The sequence below is a fragment of the Felis catus genome, chromosome C1 (genome assembly GCF_018350175.1).
Source record: "Felis catus isolate Fca126 chromosome C1, F.catus_Fca126_mat1.0, whole genome shotgun sequence".
Lineage (NCBI taxonomy): Eukaryota > Metazoa > Chordata > Mammalia > Carnivora > Felidae > Felis > Felis catus.
Window position 1 is genome coordinate 182996344 of NC_058375.1, and position 21182 is coordinate 183017525.

The following is a 21182-nucleotide window of genomic DNA, read 5'->3' on the forward strand; positions in this document are numbered from 1 at the left end:
AGTTTTATCATGAGATTGTAGCAACCCAGTCACATCTTCAGGCTCCACTTCTAATTCTAGTCCTCTTGCTCTTTCCACCACATCAGCAATAACTTCCTCCACTGAAGTCTTGAACTCCTCAAGGTCAACCATGAGGGATGGAATCAACTTCTTCCAAATTCCTGTGAATGCTGATATTTTGACCCCTTCCCATGAATCACGAATGTTCTTAATGGTATTTAGAATGGTGAATTCTTCCAGGAAGGTTTTCAATTTACTTTGTCCATATCCATCAGAGAAATCACTATCTATGGCAGCTATGGCCTTATGACAGGTATTTCCTTGACCCATTGGCTGCAGAATAGATGTATTAGCAGGCATGAAAACAACATTAATCTCATGGTACATCTCTATAAGAGCTTTTGGGAGACCAGGTGCATTGTCAATGAGCAGTAATATTTTGAAAGGGGGCTTTTTTTCTGCGTAGTATGTATCAACAGCGGGCTTAAAATATTCAGAAAGCCATCTTGTAAACAGATGTGCTGTCATCCAGGCTTTTTTGGTCCATTTACAGAATGCAGCAAGAGTAGATGTAGCGTGATTTTTAAAGGTCCTGGGATTTTCAAAATGTTCAATGAGCATTGGCTTCAACTTAAAGTCACCAGTTGCATTAGCCCCTAATAAGAGAGTCAACCTGTCCTTTGAAGCTTTGAAACCAGGCATTGACTTCTCTCTAGCTATGAAAGTCCTAGAAAGCATCGTCTTCTAATAGAAAGCTATTTCATTTACATTTTAAAAAATGTTTAGTGCAACCACCTTGATTAATTATCTTAGCTGGATCTTCTGCATAACTTACTGCAGCTTCTACATCAGCTCTTGCTGCTTCACCCTGCACTTTTATATTCTGGAGATGGCTTCTTTCCTTAAACCACACGAACCAACTTCTACCACGTTCAAACATACTATTCAGCTTCTTCAACTCTCTCAGCCTTCATAAAATTGTAGAGAGTAAGGACCCTGCTCTGGGTCAGGCTTTGGCTTAAGGGAATGTGGTTGGTTTGGTCTTCTATCCAGACCACTCAAACTTTCTCCATATTAGCAATAAGGCTGTTTTGCTTTCTTATCATTTGTGTGTTCACCGGAGTAGTACTTTTAATTTCCTTCAAGAACTTCTCCTTTTCTTTATAACTTGGCCAACTGGAACATATCTTAACCTAGCTTATGGCTTTCAATATGCCATCTTCACTTAGCTTAATCATTTCTAGCTTTAGATTTAAAGTGAGAGATATGTGACCCTTCCATTTGAACACAAACGGCCACTGTAGATTGTTAATTGGCCTAATTTCAATATAGTTGTGTCTCAGGGAATAAGGAAGACTGAGAAGAAGGAGATAGGAGAACAGCCAGTTGGTGGAACAGTCAGAATACACACATTTATTGAGTTCACGCTCTCACGTGGGTGCAGTTCGTGGTACACCAAAACAATTACAATAGGAACATCAAAGGTCACTGATCACAGATCACCGTTAACAAATATAATAATAATAGAAAAGTTTGAAATATTGTAAGAATTACCAAAATGTGACTCAGAGACACAAAGTGAACAAATGTGTTGGGAAAATGGCACTGATAGACTTGGTAGGTGCAGGGTTGCCACAAACCTACAATCTGTAAAAAAACAAAGTATCTGTGAAGTGTCATAAAGTGAAGCACAGCACAATGAACTATGCCTGTAGAGTTTCTCAATAGAGAAATGGGCTAAAGGTAACATACACATATTATCATCTTATTCACAAAGGCTGAAGTTTTCCAGGGGAGCCTAGGTAGCTCAGTTGGTTGAGTGTCTGACTCTTGATTTCAGCTCAGGTCATGATCTCACACTTCATGAGTTTGAGTCCTGCATCAGGCTCTGCACTGACAGTGCACAGTCTGCTTGGGATTCTCTCTCTTTTCCCTCTCTCTCTGCCCCTACACTACTTGCTCTGTCTCTCAAAATAAATAAATAACTTAAAAATTTTTTAAATAAATAAATAAACTTAAAAAAAGGAAGACTGGAGTCTTCCTGATTGTTTAAATAAGTTATAAGAGTGCTTGGGTGGTTCATTCGGTTAAGTGACTGACTTCGGCTCAGGTCCTGATCTCGTGGCTCTTGAGTTTGACCCCTGCATTGGGCTCAGTGCTGAAAGCTCAGAGCCTGGAGCCTGCTTCAGCATCTGTGTCTCCCTCTCCTTCTGCCCTTCTCCAGCTCACATACTGTCTCTCTCTCTCTCTCTCTCTCAAAAATAAACATTAAAAAAAATTATACATTTAAATAAAACTAGTATTTTTTACCAACAATGAAGCTACAGGAAGAGAAATCAAGGAATCGATCCCATTTACAATTGCACCAAAAACCATAAAATATCTAGGAATAAATCTAACCAAAGAGGTGAAAAATCTATACCCTGAAAACTGTAGAAAGCTTATGAAAGAAATTGAAGAAGACACAAAAAAATGGAAAAATATTCCATGCTCCTGGGTAGGAAGAACAAATATTGTTAAAATGTCGATACTACCCAAAGCAATCTACATATTCAATGCAATCCCTATCAAAGTAACACCAGCATTCTTCACAGAGCTAGAACAAATAATCCTAAAATTTGTATGGAACCAGAAAAGACCCCGACTAGCCAAAGCAATCTTGGAAAAGAAAACCAAAGCAGGAGGCATCACAATCCCAGACTTCAAGCTATACTACAAAGCTGTAATCATCAAGACAGTGTGGCACTGGCACAAGGACAGACACTCAGATCAATGGAACAGAATAGAGAACCCAGAAATGGATCCACAAACGTATGGCCAACTAATCTTGGACAAAGCAGGAAAGAATATCCAATGGAATAAAGACAGTCTCTTCAGCAAGTGGTGCTGGGAAAACTGGACAGCACAGGCAGAAAAATGATCCTGGACCACTTTCTTACACCATACACAAAAATAAACTCAAAATGGATGAAAGACCTCAATGTAAGACAGGAAGCCATCAAAATCCTCGAGGCGAAAGCAGGCAAAAACCTCTTTGATCTTGGCCGCAGCAACTTCTTACTCAACACGTCTCTGGAGGCAAGGGAAACAAAAGCAAAAATGAACTATTGGGACCTCATCAAAATAAAAAGCTTCTGCACAGCGAAGGAAACAATCAACAAAACTAAAAGGCAACCGACAGAATGGGAGAAGATATTTGCAAACGACATATCAGATAAAGGGTTAGTATCCAAAATGTATAAAGAACTTATCAAACTCAACACCCAAAAAGCAAATAATCCAGTGAAGAAATGGGTAAAAGACATGAATAGACACTTCTCCAAGGAAGACATGCAGATAGCCAACCGACACATGAAAACATGCTCAACTTCACTCATCATCAGGGAAATACAAATCAAAACCACAATGAGATACCACCTTATGCCTGTCAGAATGGCTAACATTAACAACTCAGGCAACAACAGACGTTGGCAAGGATGCGGAGAAAGAGGATCTCTTTTGCATTGTTGGTGGGAATGCAAGCTGGTGCAGCCACTCTGGAAAACAGTATGGAGTTTCCTCAAAGAACTAAAAATAGAACTACCCTATGGCCCAGCAATTGCACTACTAGGTATTTATCCAAGGGATACAGGTGTGCTGTTTCAGAGGGACACGTGCACCCCCATGTTTATAGCAGCACTATCAACAATAGCCAAAGTATGGAAAGAGCCCAAACATCCATCGATGGATGAATGGATAAAGAAGATGTGGTATATATATACAATGGGGTATTACTTGGCAACCAAAAAGAATGAAATCTTGCCATTTGCAACTACATGGATGGAACTGGAGGGTATTATGCTAAGTGAAATTAGTCAGGCAGAGAAAGACAAATGTCATATGACTTCACTCATATGAGGACTTTAGGAGACAAAACAGATGAACATAAGGGAAGGGAAACAAAAATAATATAACAACAGGGAGGGGGACAAAACATAGAGACTCAAAAATATGGAGTACAAATTGAGGGTTGCTGGAGGGGTTGTGGGAGGGGGGATGGGTTAAACGGGTAAGGGGCACTAAGGAATCTAGTCCTGAAATCATCGTTGCACTATATGCTAACTAATTTGGATGTAAATTTAAAAAAACAATTAAAAGAAAAGAGAAAAAAGAGCCCATCAAAAAAAACCTAGTGTTTTTAATTGTTTTAATTGTTTATTAATTTTAAATTTGTTTTATTTTTATAGCTATTTAAAGTTTATTTACTTTGAGAGAGAGAATGGGCAGGGAAGGGGCAGAGAGAGAGGGAGAGAGAGAATCCCAAGGAGACTCGGGGCTGTTGGCGCCGAGCCTGATGGGGGGCTCAATCTCATGAAGCATGTCATCATGACCTGAGCTGAAATCAAGAGTTGGATGCTTAACTGACTGAGCCACCCAGGTGCCCCTAAATCTCTGCTTTAAGAGCAGAATGTATTATTGATTAAGCTAATGATGACATTTTCTCCAGAATGTATTAGCATAGCACTAAGTAGATATTTTGCAAGTATTTGCTCAATGAATTCAGTTGGGAGAGGAGGAAAAACCCTGGGTAGTTTAAAGAAGAAAAAAGACCTTCCTCTGTTTGTAACATGTTACTGCTGTTTTTACTTCTTCTTCTTCCTTTTTTTTTTTTTTCCAATAAGCTATTTATTTATTTTGAGAGAGAGAGAGAGAGAAAGAGAGAGTTAGAGAGAGGGAGGTTAGGTTCCCAAACTATTAGTTTCAGGTCTAAATGATCCCATTTGGACTCGTCAATAAACAGGGCATTTATAAAAGTTGGCAGTTGGAATATTCTAGGCAAAAGACTCTTCCACACCCAGAGGCATCTGAATGCAGACCTTTACTGGCATTTCTCTATTATAAATTGAGGAGAAAATAGCATACTCAGCACAGGGCTACACACATAAAAGAAATCCAATAAACATGTGCTGATTAAATTATAAACTTAGATTATAAATTTAACGTGACAGGACGGATAAGGAAAGGATGCTAAACAAAGAGGATATTGCAGGAGGCACGGGAGGTTTTAAGATGATCTCTGTTGGACTATACAACCCTTTTAAGTCCTTCTGGTCTCTAATAGGTAGAAAAAGACAGAGCTGACATAGCTGTTTAGCTGTATCATGAACAGGGACAAGAATTTAATCTCCTTTTTCTTTTCCCCACTCTGAATCAAGGAAAGGGAAAATTATTGTCTATTGACTGCTTCCTCACTAATGATGAGAACTTCAAAGATAGTGAAAAGGTTGCTCATGTGATTAATAGAGTAAACCAGGCAGCTTCTGCTCATAGCAATCATGACTATTTTTTCTGGCAGTGGGCAGATTTCAGTTTGAAGGAAGACCAAAGAGAATAGGGGAGAAGAAGCACAGGCCTCTTGCCAGACACAGAACAGAAGCGAAGAAGCGTGCTCAGGGGAGCCACGGTGCCCATGCTGTATGGGACAAGAAAGCCTCACCTCTCATCCTGGAGGCCGGTGAGATCGATTCCAGATCCTGTGAGACCTTGGAGAGGTGTGGGAAGGCCCAGAAACCAATGAAATTGGACTCCTTCCCTCCTCCATTCAGATAGGGGTGACAAAATTAGTTTTAAAAAATCCGTGACATTCTCCACACTCCAACACCTCCACAATACGATTAACCCTTTGTCTCGTTCTGGCATTAGTGACATTGTATAAAATATCTCTGATTCTCTCAAGTTGACCTTCAGAATTCTCTAGTCATTCACCATGCAGAAATCTCTTTAATTCTTTGCTATGCTCTGCTTTGTTTTTAAATGCTTTTAGAATGTCAAAGGGGTGGGGTGTCTGGGTGTCTCAGTCAGTTAAGCATCTGACTTCAGCTCAGGTCATGATCTCGCAGTTGGTGAGTTCGAGCCCCGTGTCAGGCTCTCTGCGGACAGCTCAGAGCCTGGAGCCTGCTTCAGATTCTGTGTCTCCCTCTCTCTCTGCCCCTCCCCTACTTGCACTCTGCTTGTCTCTCTCTTTCTCAAAGATTTAAAAAAATGTTAAATGCATATGTTTAAGAAGACAAAAAATCTTCCTCTGTTTGAAATAAGTTACAGTTGTTTTTACTTCCTTTTTTTTTTAAGTTTATTTATTTTGAGAGAGGGCAAGAGCACAAGTATGTCAGCACAGAGCCCAGCTCGGGGCTCAAACTTGCAAACAATGAGCTATGACCTGAGCTGAAATCAAGAGCCAGACGCTTAACGAACAGCCACCTAGGCACCCCTGCTTTTATCTCTGAAAGACCAGAGTATGAGCCAATTCTAGGAGCCTGGATCAATAAAGGAAGGGGACAAAGGCCAAGTGGGGTGGCAATCCTTCCTTAAGAGCATTGCTCTTGCTGCCTGGCCTCAGGAACTCTGCTTTCATCGGGTGTTTCTTGTCACCTGCTGGGGCTTCAGCAGCAGCCTTCCCTTCTGCCATGGTCCCTCCTCTGGCCATCTTCCTCCCTGGCACCAGCCTTCCTGAGAAACAAATGCTAGTCACAAAGGGCCAGCCAGAGCATACTTTTCAATCCTACCCTAAGTTCAAGCTACTTCTCCTTTAACTAAGATGAAGGAATGGAGGCAACAAAAGGTAAAAATCATGATAATGATGCTTGACCTGAAGCCAACTTGGAGAAACAGCAGGAAAGCAGATATCTAGATTCACACAGTGCCTGCGATATAAACCAAATTCTCTCAATCTGGATTTCCCTGTCATTCCAGGCCAGTATCTCCAAGGTCATAATAAAGGAGTAAAGGAATTTTCCTAAAATATAGAAAGCTAAACAATTCCTTAGGACTTTGCAAATAGCTTTTCTGTAGTCAGTCTGCTTTTGCAGCAGTGAGTCTGAAGTTGCTGGCAGTATCTTTGGCTTTGCAACTGACCCTGGAGCAGAGGCAACAGAAAAACAAGGTCACACTGGTAAGTAAAAGCTTACAAGATCACAGCCGCCTTTAGTGGCTTCTTGATGCTCATAAGATAAACTCTAAGCTCTTGACCATTATGCAAAGGCCCTCAATATATCCCAATCCTACCATTCCAGCCATGTGATCTTTCCAGGGAACATCATCCATACTTCTATTTCAGTGCCTTTGAACTTGGCTTTTGGTTCTGCTTGGAATGCCTTTTCTAACCCTTGCATACCCTCAGAACTTATCCCTGACCTTCAAGATTCACCTCAAATGTTACTTCTTCTTAGAAAAAGAAACCACTTAGTCACTTCAACAGCTCTTACTTTGTTGAATTAGAATGACTAGATTTGCTTCCACATGTTTTACTGTTCCCAAGGCTAAGCTCCTTGAAGGAGGCACCAAGTCTTTTTTATCATAGCTTCTTCAGTCTTTATCACTGGCATAATGCCTGATATACAGTAGGCAAACATATCACAGATATTTATGGAATTAATAATTCTTTAGGTAAAACTGAAGCTTAGCTTATTATAATGTTCTTTTGAAATTTAAGCTTTGTTACATTTCTATTTGTATTGTTAATCTAAAGATTTATAACTTGTCATATTTTAATGAAAAGGGAAGAGATAACTATAGCTGACCAATAGATATTTATTGATTTGACTTGAATATTCAAAGGACCAGTAAAGTATAACTTAATATTCAATCTACCTGTTGCAAAAAAAAAAAAGAAAAAGGAAATATTGTTCTGGAGTTGAGACCACAATCCAAGGATGCATGCAACCACCAGAAGCTCAAAGAAGAAAGTAACTGATTCTTCCCTACAGTCTCCAGAGGAAGACTCCTCCGGAGGTGGAGGGCCTCCTCCAGGGCCTTCAGAGGTGTGGCCCTGTCCACACCTTGATTTTGGTTCACTGATACTGATTTCAGACTTCTTGCCTCCAGAACTGTGACAGCATAATTTTTTGTTGTTTTAGGCTACCTACGTCTAGCAGTCTGTGGCAGTAGCCACAGGAAAACTAATACAAGAGGTGTTAGGATGTCGGGCCAATCATGAAGGAGGAAGACCCAATAACTCACTATAACTGTGTTAGCTTCTCCTGAATACATTGAACATGGACAGACATAGAAGCTGGATCTAAATTCTTTATTCCCTTTTGAGAAAGGTGGAGCTTCTTGTCATCCAATTCACAATACAAAATAGATTTGGATTGAAAGGTTTATTAGGAACCTGAGTTTTATGTGAATAAAACTAGATGTTGTGGGTTGTTGTTTTTTTTCTTTTTTGATACAGAAGGAATGAAAATAAGGATCCATCTTAGACCATTAAATTAGATAAGACCCTATCCATGAGTCACATGATTTTGTAATGGACCACATATTTTAACCCATTAATAAAATTAGGTAAGTCTTTGGAAGAAAAGCCATTCTTAAAATATGACCTAAATTTCCAGGCATATATTTCACATGATAAAGAGAGTAGTTTCAGAGAAGGGAAAAATAGAGGACAATTTAGATGAGCATATCTTTGGATGTTTTGGGGCATAATGGGCAAATGATTCTCTTCTTGGTGCTATTCATCAATTGTGAGCTCTGAAATAGAACCAGTGAACTGTTGTTCTATTTTTTAAAAATCAACAAACTCTCTTCCCTCCAAAAAAAAAACCCCAAACAGCTCCCCACCCTCCAAATGTTTAGTTCCTAGTATTCTGGGAGCTTTTTATTAGTACTCTAGATGCATAAGATATCATCCAGTTATTTTAAGCAAAATTGAATAGCAAAACTTTTCCTCCTCCCTTCAAACGTGCATTCATTGGGTAAGTCTGGCCCTGAGATAATCTACCCGAAATCTTGGCATCAGAGATGATTTCACCTTAATCCTCCCACAATAATGTGCTCCTAAGTGGCAGTGAGGACATTCTAAGTTTCTGCTAAAATATTTCCTGATGACTTAAAAAAAAATTCCACTTGTAAAAATTGGGTTATTTGAGGTTCTATGATAGAGTTACATAAGTATTTTACATATTCTGAGAACAATCCCATTATCAGAAGTATGTTTCTCTGTGGTTTGCCTGTATATTTTCTTTCTTTTTCTGCTTCTTTTTTAAAGTTTATTTTTATTTATTTTGAGAGAGAGATAGAGAGCGAGCAGGGAGGGGAGGGACAGAGAGAGAGGGAAACACAATCCTAAGCAGGCTCCACACTGTCAGCACAGAGCCTGATACGGGGTTCGAACTCACCATTCGTGAGACCATGACCCAAGCCGAAATCAAGAGTCAGACACTTAACTGACTGAATCGTCCAGGTGGTTCAGTATATTTTCTTAATGATATCTTTTGATGAGAAGACTTTAATTGTGATGAAGTATAATTTGCCAAATTTTAAATCATGTTGCTTTCTTTACTGTCTAAGCACCTTTGCTTTCTATCATGTCACAAACTATTCTTATATTTTCTTCTAGAAGCTTTTTAGTTTTTACATTGATATTTATGATTCACCTCAGATTACTTTTGTGTGTGATGTAAGGAAGGATCCACGTTTATTTTTTCCTCCCAGGTAACTGTCCATTTATTCTAGCACTATATGTTGAAAAGACTCTTTCCCCCCATTAGTGGTTTGGCACCTTCGCCAAAATCAATTGACAATAAAAATGTTCTGTTCCACTGTTGTATTTATCCTCTCCCCGACACCAAACTGCCTTGATTTGTGTAGATTTACAGTAAGTCTTGAAATCAAGTAGTGTGATTCTTTTTTAAAATTGTGACTATTCAAAATTGTTTTTCCTTATAAATTTTAGAATCAGCTTGTAGATTAAAAAAAAAAAAGCCTGCTGGTATTTTGATTGAGAATGCATTTAATCTACATATCATTTTGGAGGAAAATGACATCTTAAAAATAGCGAGTCTTCCAATCATTGAATACTATATTTCTCTTTATATTAGTGTTTTAAATTTTTCTCTAAGCAATATTTTGTAGCTGTTGGTGTAGAGGTCTCATACATACTTTAATTTATTCCTCTGTATCTTATTTTTGTGATATATAAATGGCATTTTATTAAAATTATTTTATAATTGCTTGATCCTTTTTTTTTTAAGATTTTATTTTTTTTAAGTAATCTCTACACCCAACATGGGGCTTAAACTCTCAACTCTGAGATCAAGAGTCACATGCTCTATTGACTGAGCCAGCCAGGTATCCCCAATGCTTTTAATGTATACAAATTTTTTTTTTGTATGTTGATTGACCTTGTATTCTGTGGTCTTGCTATATTAAATTATTAGTCTTAGTAGTCCATGCGTACATTCCTGAGAACTTTTTATATATTGCTGGATTTGATTTGCTAGCATTTTGTTGAGGATGCTCGCATCCATGTTAAAAAGGAATGCTGGTCAGTAATTTCTGTGTCATGCTTTGCTTTTAGTCTACAGTTGCCTCATAAAATAATTTGGAAAGTGGCATCTTCTCTTTCACTTTCTGCAAGAGCTGTACAACATTGGTGTTACTCACAGTTCAATAGAATTGAAAGTTCAATATAATTTACCACTGAAATAATCTAGTCCTGGAGTATTCTTTGTGGGAAGTTTTAATTTCTTTAGTCAGGCTTATTAATATGCAACTTACATATTATTCTTAATAAACAGTTCCCTGAATTTTAACCAAAGCTTATAGTTATGTAACCATCATCACAATCAAGATTTAGAACATCTCCCTCACTTCCTCAAATTCCCTCAAGTCCTTTTGGAGTCCCTGTAACCACTCATCTGCTTTGTTTGTAGTTCTCCTTTTTACTGACTGTCATAAAAGTAGAATCATCCAGTATGGGATCTTTCACTTACCATAATGTGTTTGACATTCGTCAATATTATTTCATGTATCAGCTGTTCACTTTCCCGTTTTTTTTTGGGGGGGGGGGTGAAGTAATGGTCCATTTTAATGGGTGTGCCACAATTTTTCTACCCATGTCCCAGGTGACAGATAACCTTGCTTGCTTCCTGTCTGGAGAAATTAACAAAGCTGGTATAAATATCTACATACAGGTCTTCATATGGACAAAGGTTTTCATTTCTTTTGAGCAAATATAGGAATGGTATTTCTGGTTCATATGGTAAATGCATGTTTAACTTTATAAGAAATTGCCAAACTTTGTACAAAATGACATAACATTTTGCATTCCCACCAGCAGTGCGTAAGAATTCTAGCTATTTCAAATCCTCACTAGCACTTGGTATTGCCAGTTTTTGAAACTTTTTATTTTAGGTATTGTAGTTATTTGCATTTACTCCATGACTATGTTGAGCATCTTTTCTTTCTTTAATTTTTATTTTTTGTTTTATGTATTTTTTTTAGAGAGGCGGGACAGGCAGAGGGAGAGAGAGAGACTCTTAGGCAAGCTCCACACCCAGTGCAAAGCCTGACATGGAGCTAGATCCCACAAATCTTGAGATTATGACCTGAGCCAAAATCAAGAGTTGGACAATTAACCGAATGAGCCACCCAGGTGCCCCATCTTTTCATGTGCTTACTTTGCCATCCATATATCTTCTCTGTGAGGTCTACTTACGTATTTTGCTAATTTTACAAGAACAATGCTCTGACCCCTGAGCGATGCAGTCTTGTATTTTGTTAATTATAAATTGGTTTATTTTCTTATTGCTATACATCGAGAGTTCCTTATATATTTTGGATGCGAGTTGTTTATCAGGTATGTGTTTGTTTTCTTTGCACTTGTGAATTATCTTCTCATTTTCTTAACATGATATTTTGAAGAACAGAAGTTGTTATTTTTGGTGAAGTCCAATTTATCAAGTTTTTCTTTATGCTTTGGGCTTTTAAAATATTTTTAAATTTCTATTTTAACTTCTCCACTAGCATCTTAGCTGTACCTATTTGGATTATTATTTTAGTGGTTGCTTTTGCGATTATAATGTATAATCTTACACATATGGATAGCCACAGATAATAATCCATTAGAATTAGCTAGGGTAATTGACAAAAGAAAAACTGTTTTCAATTATTTCTATTTTTTTAAAACTAAATTTATTTTTTTAAGTTTTTATTTAAACCCCACTTAATAAACAGTGTTGTATGTTTCAGGTGTACAATATAGTGATTCATCACTTCCATACAACACTCAGTGATCATCACAAGGCCACTCCTTAATCCTCATCACCTATTTCACCCATCTCCCCACCCAATTCTCCTCTGGTAACTGTCAGTTTTTTTCCAGTTAAGAGTCTGTTTTGTGGTTTGCCTCTCGCGCTCTCTTTTTCCCTTTTGCTCGTTTGTTTCTTAAATTCCACATGAGCGAAAAGACAGTATTTGCCTTTCTCTGGCGGACTTACTTCACATAGCATAATGCACTCTAGCTCCAAACATGTTGCAAATGGCAAGATTTCATTTTTCATGGCTGAGTAATATTCCATTGTGTATATATACCTAAATAAATTACTCAGAAATAAATTAAAAAAATAACTTCTGAGTTTTTCTAAATATATTAATCTACTAGTGAATATAATATTTAGACCATAATTATTTTTTATTATATTAAACGCCAACATATACAAAGGTAAAGAGAATAGAATAAGTAACCCATGTTACTTATCACTCAGCTTCAACACTTATCAACACATAGGCAATTTGTTATGAACATAATCGTTTTTTATTAAATTAGGTTTTTGAGGTATCTTGGGTCATTGTTACTATTGTTTATTAAAAAACATTGAGCAGGGGTGCCTGGGTGGCTCAGCCGGTTAAGCGACCGACTTCGGCTCAGGTCATGATCTCACAGTCCGTAAATTCGAGCCCCACATCAGGCTCTGTGCTGACAGCGCAGAGCCTGGAGCCTGCTTCAGATTCGGTGTCTCCCTCTCTCTCTGCCCCTCCCCCACTCATGCTCTGTCTCTGTCTCAGAAATAAACATTAAAAAAAACTTAAAAAAATATTGAGCAAATTTCCACGATGTGAAATATGCATTGCTAAGTGTGGGAATACAAAGAGGTGGCATATGGAGCAAGATAAAATTCCTGCCTTCTAGGATCAGACAATCTACTTGGAGAAATACTATGATGTGGTAGAAAGGGTTTCAGAACCAAATTTAACATGCTCAAAACTGAGCTCTGCCATTCCCTGGCAAATTATCTCATCACTCTGCACCTCAATTTCCTCATTCGTTTAGTAATCTTACTTTGCAGCTGTCATAAAAATTAGAAATGATACATATAAAGTTGGGAGCACAGCACCTGACATGTAGACATGTCAAATAAATGTCACTATCAAGAGCTGCACAGAAAAAGCACACAACACCTAATGTGATGACTCTCACAGGGTATGGAACTATGACAGTAAGAGCTGGAAGTAGGGACAAGTAGATTAGTTCTGACTGTAGCAGTTGATGATTTTTGTGAAGAAAAATTTGACAACAGAATTGTGGGAAGGTATAAAATTTTTTTAGTGTTTATTTTTGAGAGAGAGAGAGCACGAGCAGGGGAGGGGCAGAGAGAGAGGGAGACACAGAATCCGAAGCAGGCTCCAGGCTCTGTAGCACAGAGCCTGACATGGGGCTTGAACTCATGAATTGCAAAATCATGACCTGAGCCAAAGTCTGGCACTTAACTGACTGAGCCACCCAGGGGCCCTGTGGGAAGGAAGTTCTTAAGCAAAGGCAGAAAAGTAGCAAAAGGCAGCAGATACTTCAAGAAGATACAGTAGCCCACTTTGCTTGTATGGCAGATCCTGCTTGTTGCTTCCTTTTATCCCTTTTGCTACGGACTGAATTGTGTTCCCCCGAAATTCATATGTTGAATCCCTAATCTCCAATACGCCAGCACAATTGATTTTGGACTTTCCAGCCTCCATAACTGTTGTTTTAGGCACCCAGTCTGTGGTATTCAGTCATCGTAGCCAAACAGACTAACACATCTTTCTTCTTAGATGTATTTGTTTGGGGAGGCAACATAGCCAACTTAAAACTTGTTTCCAGTCTCCCTTGTATTCCTTAGTGGCCATGTGATATCATTCTGGCCAGTGAACTGTAGACAGAAGTCTCTGAGGTGGAAAAGGGATGAGAGAGAGAGAATCTTTTATAAATAAAAGCAGAGCTCCTTTTGTTCTTTTCCCCTCCTTCCTCTTCAAATGGAAATATCATGTAGCCACCATTTTGTCAAGAAAGCCACACATTAAGGATGGAGAACTAATGGGCTACAAGGAGCTTTAGCTCTTGATGACTTCAGGGAGACTTATCCTCAACTTTCTACTTGAAGCAACTGTTTGTCAGATTTTCTGTTTCTTGCAAACTAATCCTAAAACAGTTTGTGTGGGGAGGAGATGGGTGTCTGGAAAATGGTAGAAGGACTGGAAATGTAGATTGGTCAAGCGGCCAAAAGAAGGAGTTTGTACTGTATCTTAAAGAACATAGCAGGAAGAATAAAAGGTTTTACACAAGAGTGATAATACTAATTTGCTGTTTAATAAAAGATGAACGGTAAAATCACATGCAGGTTAGAAGTAAAGTGTGTGAGACAAGGAGAGAGATCATTTATGAACCTGCTGTAAAATGTGGAATGCTGGTAATGACAGTCGGAACGACAGTGGGAGCCACAAAGGAGTGTACCAATATAAGGGTGACCCTAAAGTGGTGGATTGATTAGGGCTTAGTAACTGATTGCACGTGGTAAGCAACGGAGAAATTATTGCACATAGTAAACAAGAAATCAAAATTAGTGGGTTTTCAATTTGTGTAAATTGGGAAGATTTAACAGAAATTTGGAAACTAAAGAGCTGCTAATTAGGGAGGGAAAGAAGTTGTAAGGCTAAATTTCAACAGTGAGTTGAAACGGATTTGTTTAGTTTAGAGAAGCTAGAGATTGGAGAACTAGGAAGAAATCACTGATCATTTCTCTAGCACCCACTAGGTGTCAGGTACATTTGCCTATTATCTCACTTAGTCCTCATGCCAGGTTTGTAAAATATTACTAGCCATAATTTAGGGATGAATATGTAGTCTCAGGGAGGCTAAATATACTGCCATTGACTCAGAGTTACTTAGATACGGAGTCGAGGGAAAAGTGTCTGACTTGGTGAATCATCCATCAAAAAAAATGTCAGACTCACAGAGTTAGAGGAAATCTCTAAGGAAAAGTATAGGAAGAGTAACAAAGAAGGCTGGGGAAGGCACTTGGGTGGCTCAAACAGTTCAGTGTCCGATTCTTGGTTTTGGCTTAGGTCATGATCTTAACAGGTGTGAGATTGAGCCCAGAATCAGGTTCCACAGTGGGCACAAAGCCTGCTTGGGATTCTCTCTCTCCCTCTCTCTCTGACCCCTCCCCTTCATTTGTGCTCTCTTTCTCTCAAAATAAATCAGTAAACTTAAAAAAAGAAAAAAAGGTTGGGGTAAGATCATTGGAAACTTTTGTCTCCAAGGCAAGAGGAATCACTAGTAAGGTCAGGAAAGATTCTGAGTAGGAAGTGAGGATTAATACGCATTGCACATCTTCAGTGGAAAGAACTCTATTTCTTAGATAGACAATCTGCTTTGAATTCTATGATGGGTAAATGGTTTCCTCTGATACTAGATCTTTTCCTGTAATGTGGGGATAATCATCTTCCCTCTAAGGGAATGAAATGAGAAGCTAAATGTGAATGTGTCTGGCATGGATTATGGTACAACAGGTACTCAATGAGTTTCTGCTAAAAGGATAAATTATAGGTGACAAAGCAGTCTGTAACAAACCCCACAATACAGTGTGGAATGTTTTTAGTAAAAGAAAATCACTTATTTCCTTTAATTTTCCTATAATTTCTTCTCTTTTAAAGTTCAATTACATCATATATTTCTGATTAAGGATTCCAGTTAGTTGTATTCTGGCACCTGAAGAACTTACTGCCTTATAGTCTCACTGGGACAATGGGCTTCTTTCTTTAAAAAGTTAATTTAAAACTGTATGGTACTGGAACAAGATGAAGAAAGAACAAAATGGCAATTCAAAAAATCCACTCTTCACTCCCTCCCTTGTAGTTATGGTACCTAAGATCTTGTAGATAATGAAAATTAAGATAGGCCGCTGGCTGGCAGCATCTTACATTTTAATTGTTAGTGGTTCTTCGCGTCATGTGAGTCTGGCAAGGTCCCAGGTTAAACGTAACACAAAGAGAAGCTTGCCTACCACATCTAATTCGTTGCTAAGCCCTAAAAAGTCCACCACTTTATGATCATCCTACACTGGTGCACTCTCCTTTCTGGCTACTACCCCAGTTTAGAACACTATTAGTAGCATTCCAAAAGTTTTTAACTTTAATATTTTTTATTATGTAATTTCTACGTCCAACGTGGGGCTTCAGCTCACGACCCCAATATCAAGAGACGAATGCTCTACCCACTGAGCCAGCCAGGTGCCCCACTAGCATTCCAAATTTTATAGTGGCCTCAAAAACGATCTCCCTCTCCTTGCCTCATCCATTTCTCTTCTATCCTGCATACTGTATTACCATGAATCTTTTTTTTAAAATAAAGATTCTTATAAGCTTCAGTATTAGAAGACCTCCTCAATGCTGGCTCCACCAGTTTCCTTCCTGCCTACTGTACCCAACAGAGCACCACTGGAGGATTATATGTCATGACACTTAAGTTGTCCTACTCAATTCATCTGGACATTAAGTGTGCCTAAAAGTAATGCCAGGAGTGAGTGAGGCATTATTTCCATACCCCGCTAAGACTATTAAGGCAACAATGCTTCATGAATATTTCCATGTTTCAACATAATTTGGCTTCCTGAGCAAAAGAAACAGACATGCTATAAAGATAATGTCTCCTTTCCCCAGAAATATCTACTCTTCAGTGCTCCATTTCTCCTTGCCTCCTGTTTGGTATAGCCACATGTTTACATTTTGTGGGGAGATAAAACCTGAAGCCATTTGTTTACATTCCAGAATTGTAAAACATTTGGAAGCAAAGACTTTTCTTCTCTCAGGAGGGGAAAGGAGGCAGTGTGTAGCTTATATAAACTTCCAGATTCCTAATTTCAGGGTTCATCTCCTTGGTTCAAAACAAAACAAAACAAAACAAAAAACCCTTTTGCACGTACAGCATTAACCTGGCTCTCCTCACATTGCTCTCCTCACATTGCCCTGAAGGAGAAAGAATGGGGCAAGGGGAACCAATGTGTATACTGCTTTAAGTAAGAATAGTCTGTTCCTGATCCAGAAATCTCATTTTTGCTTTCATGAGAACATAAATATAGATATTAAAACTTACCAAAGACAACCTCAAAGGGTTACAAAATATATTCTAAACTAAGTTTCTCCAAAGGGGGTTGTGCGCATTAAGTGGTGTGCAAGACAACCCAGTGGAATGTGAGAGGAAAACCAAATTCATTTTCAGGTTTTTAATCTAACAGATTAATATAGGGACATTTTATACAAGGATTGCTAACAATGGCTTCACAAACTTTATCAGAGCAAATTATAGAAAGTGTGTGGGATATGTGCTGGGAGAAGACGAGGAATTCTACAGCACGGATGAAGGTGACAGGGCACATTACTAGTTGTTTCTTCATTCACTTCAAACATTTTATAACATTGCAGTATATGTGAGCCAGTTAAAGGATTCACGGATTATGTTATTAAATACTTATCATGGTATCTGCTTTTAAATTTTTTTTTCCATGTTTTTATTTATTTATTTTTGGGACAGAGAGAGACAGAGCATGAACGGGGGAGAGGCAGAGAGAGAGGGAGACACAGAATCGAAAACAGGCTCCAGGCTCCGAGCCATCAGCCCAGAGCCTGACGCGGGGCTCAAACTCACGGACTGCGAGACCGTGACCTGGCTGAAGTCGGACGCTTAACCGACTGCGCCACCCAGGCGCCCCTGGTATCTGCTTTTAACTATCACAAATAAGGAGCTTAAAAACACTCCTTATAAGAGATTACTACTTACAACAAAAAGTTGAAGATGATACTAGAATGTGAACACAAACCAACAAAAAAAAATCAGTGCTAACATTTCTACCCTCTTATCAGGCTTATTAGGAATTAAAAATAATAAGATTTGACAAAAAGTTACTCCTTTCTACAAAAGACACCATACAGTCAAGACAATCTTGAGAAAGAACAAAGCTGGAGTTATCACATGCCTGGATTTCAAACTATACTATAAAGCTATAGTAATCAAAACAGTATGGTACTGGCACAAAAACAGACATGATAGATTAATGAACAGAATACAAGGCCCCCAAATAAACCCATGCTTACATGGTTAATCTATGACAAAGAGGGCAAGAACATATGATGGGGAAAACCAGACAGCTCCATGCAAAAGAATGAAATCTGACCACTTTCTTATACCACATACAATAATAAGCTCGAATGAATTGAAGACTTATGTAATGTGAGATCTGAAACCATAAAATTCCTTGAAGAAAATAGAGTAGTAAACTCTCTGACATCAGTCTTAAAAACATTTTCTTAGATTTGTCTCCTCAGGCAAGGACCACAAAGACAAAAATAAACAAATGGAACTACCTTTTGCACAGTGAAGTAAACTATCAACAAAATGAAAAGGCAACCTAGTGAATGGGAGGAGATGCTTGCAAATGACATATTCAATAAGGAGTTAACATCCAAAATATTTCAAGACCTCATACAACTCAGTATCAAAAAAACAATCCAACTAAAAAGTGGGAAGTGGATCTGAATAGACATTTTTTCCAAAGAAGACATACAGATGGCCAACAGGTACATAAAGATGGTCAATACCACTAACCATCAGGAAAATGTAAATTAAAACCACAATGAGATATCACCTCATACCTGTCAGACTGGTTATTATCAAAAGACAAGAAGTAAGTATTGGTAAGGATATGGAGTAAATGGAACCTTTCTGCATTTTTGGTGGGAATGCAAATTGGTTCATTATATAAGATAGTATGGAGTTTCCTAAAAAAAAATTAAAAATAGAACTGCCATATGATCCAGCAATTCCACTTCTAGATATTAAAAAAAACCCCACTAATTTGAAAAAAAGTATGCACCCCTATGTTCATTACTTACAATAGCCAGGATATGGAAGCAGCCTAAATGTACATTGATAGATGAATGCATAAAGGAGATGTGATATATACACATATGCATATATGAGAATATTACTTAGCCATAAAAAAGAATGGTATCTTACTATTTGTGACAATATGGATGGAACTGAAGGATATCATGTTAAATAAGTCAGAAAAAGACAAATGCACATACACACAAGGGAATATTACTCAGCCATAAAAAGAATGAAATCTTGCCATTTGTGACAACATGGAAGGACCTAGAGGGCATTATGTTGAATAAAGTAAGTCAGAGAAAGCCAAATACCCTATGATTTCATTTATATATGGAATCTAAAAACAAACACACACACACACACAAAACCCAAAAACCCAAATGAACAAAACAGAAAGAGATTCATATACAGAGAACAAACTGATGGTTGCCAGTGGGGAGAGGGGTGGGAGGATGGCCGAAATAGGTGAAGATTAAGAGATATAACCTTTCTGTTATAAAATAAGACATAAGGATGTAATATACAACACAGTGGATATAGTCAATAATATTGTAAAAAATTTGTATGGTGACAGATGGTAATTAGACTTACTGTGGTGACCATTTCATAATGCATAGAAGTATTAAATCATGACCTTGTACACCTGATACTAATATCATGTACAACAAAAAGTTACTCTTTTCATTTAAAATTATCAAGGTTTAGGAGCACTTGGGTGGCTCAGCTGGTTAAACGTCCAGCTTAGACTCAGGTCATGGTCTTGTAGTTCACGGGTTCGAGCCCTGCATCGGGCTCTTTGTTGAAGTGTGGGGCTTAGAGCCTGCTTCGGATTCTGTCTCCTTCTCTCTCTGCCCCTCCTCCTGCTTGCCCTCTGTCTCTCTCTCTCTCATAAATAAATTTAAAAAAATTAGAAAATTACTTTAAAATAATCAAGGTTTGAAAAAATCAACTTATATTGACTGTTGCCATGAATATATTTTCTGCCTTGAGATATTAGCTATTGATATTATAAAGCTTTAAGTAGCAATACATTAAAAAATGTCATTCTAAATTTTCTATTTACATATTAGTATAGTAGTATTTTGGCGGGGGAAGTTCAAAAATTTTTAACAATATCAGTGTTTAATCAAAGTTTGGAGATCATTGCCTAAAACAACCACATTTCCTTTTACAGTACTCTGTGAATCTGTAATTTATGACTAATTTTTTTTATTAATTCCACTTAAATATTTGTTAGGACAAAGATTTTTTTTAAGTGTTTGTTTATTTTGAGAGCGAGCATGTGTGTGGGAGGGAGGGGCAAAGAGAGGGGGAGAGAGAATTCTGAGCAGGCTCTGCACAGCCCAATGTGGGTCTCAATCTCACCAACTGTGAGATCACAACCCGAGCCAAAATCAAGAGTCCAATGCCCAACCAGCTGAGCCACTCAGGTGCCCCAGTTACAACAAAGATTTTTAAATGCAGTGAATGCTACAAATTCCTATTTTAAAATTCAATTAGATAGTACAGTTTTTTTCCTAAAAGGCGTAAACCAAGTTTCTTTCTTTTCAAACGTATGTTTATTTATTTTGAAAGAGAGAGAGAAAGAGAGTGAGCATGTGAGCACAGGAGGGGCAGAAAGAGGAGAGAGACTGGAGCCTGCTTTGGATTCTGTCTCCCTCTCTCTGCCCCTCCCCCACTCGCTCTCTCATGAATGAATAAACAAACAAAAAGAACTATGGGGAATCTGGGTGGCTCAGTCTCTTGAATGTCTGACTTCGGCTCAGGTCATGGTCTCCTGGCTCATGAGTTCGAGCCCTGCCTCAGGCTCTGTGCAGTCAGCTTGGAGCCTGGAGCATTTTTTGGATTCTGTGTCTCCCTCTTCTCTGCCCCTCCCCTGCTCATACACTATCTCTCTCTCAAAAATGAACATTGAACTTATTTATTTACATTTATTTATTGTTGAGAGACAGAGCATGAGCAGGGGAGGAGCAGAGAGAGAAGGAGACAGAATCTGAAGCAGGCTTCAGGCTCTGAGCTGTCAGCAGAGCCAGATGCAGGGCTCGAATCCATGAATCACGAGATCATGACCTGAGCCAAACTCAGACACTTAACCGACTGAGCCACCCAGGTGCCCCTGAACTTTTCTTTTTAAATAAAAAAAAGAACTATGGAATCAAATATTACTTAAGTATAGCAATTATGAAAAAGACTTTTGTTCCTGGATATGCATGCTAGGCAGACT

The 21182-nt window shown here is 38.3% G+C and overlaps 1 protein-coding gene across 2 annotated transcripts in view; it reads right to left on the minus strand.

The window, feature by feature from the left end:
* The window catches only part of CC1H2orf66 (chromosome C1 C2orf66 homolog), a 46135-nt gene that overhangs the window by 14344 nt on the left and 10609 nt on the right, over positions 1-21182 (minus strand). For both annotated transcript variants that reach the window (XM_045034201.1, XM_045034200.1), the window contains exon 2: positions 10752-10911. In XM_045034201.1, coding sequence (XP_044890136.1) covers positions 10752-10844 — 93 coding nt within the window. In that variant the 5' untranslated portion in view covers positions 10845-10911. The remainder of the gene's footprint in view (positions 1-10751; positions 10912-21182) is intronic.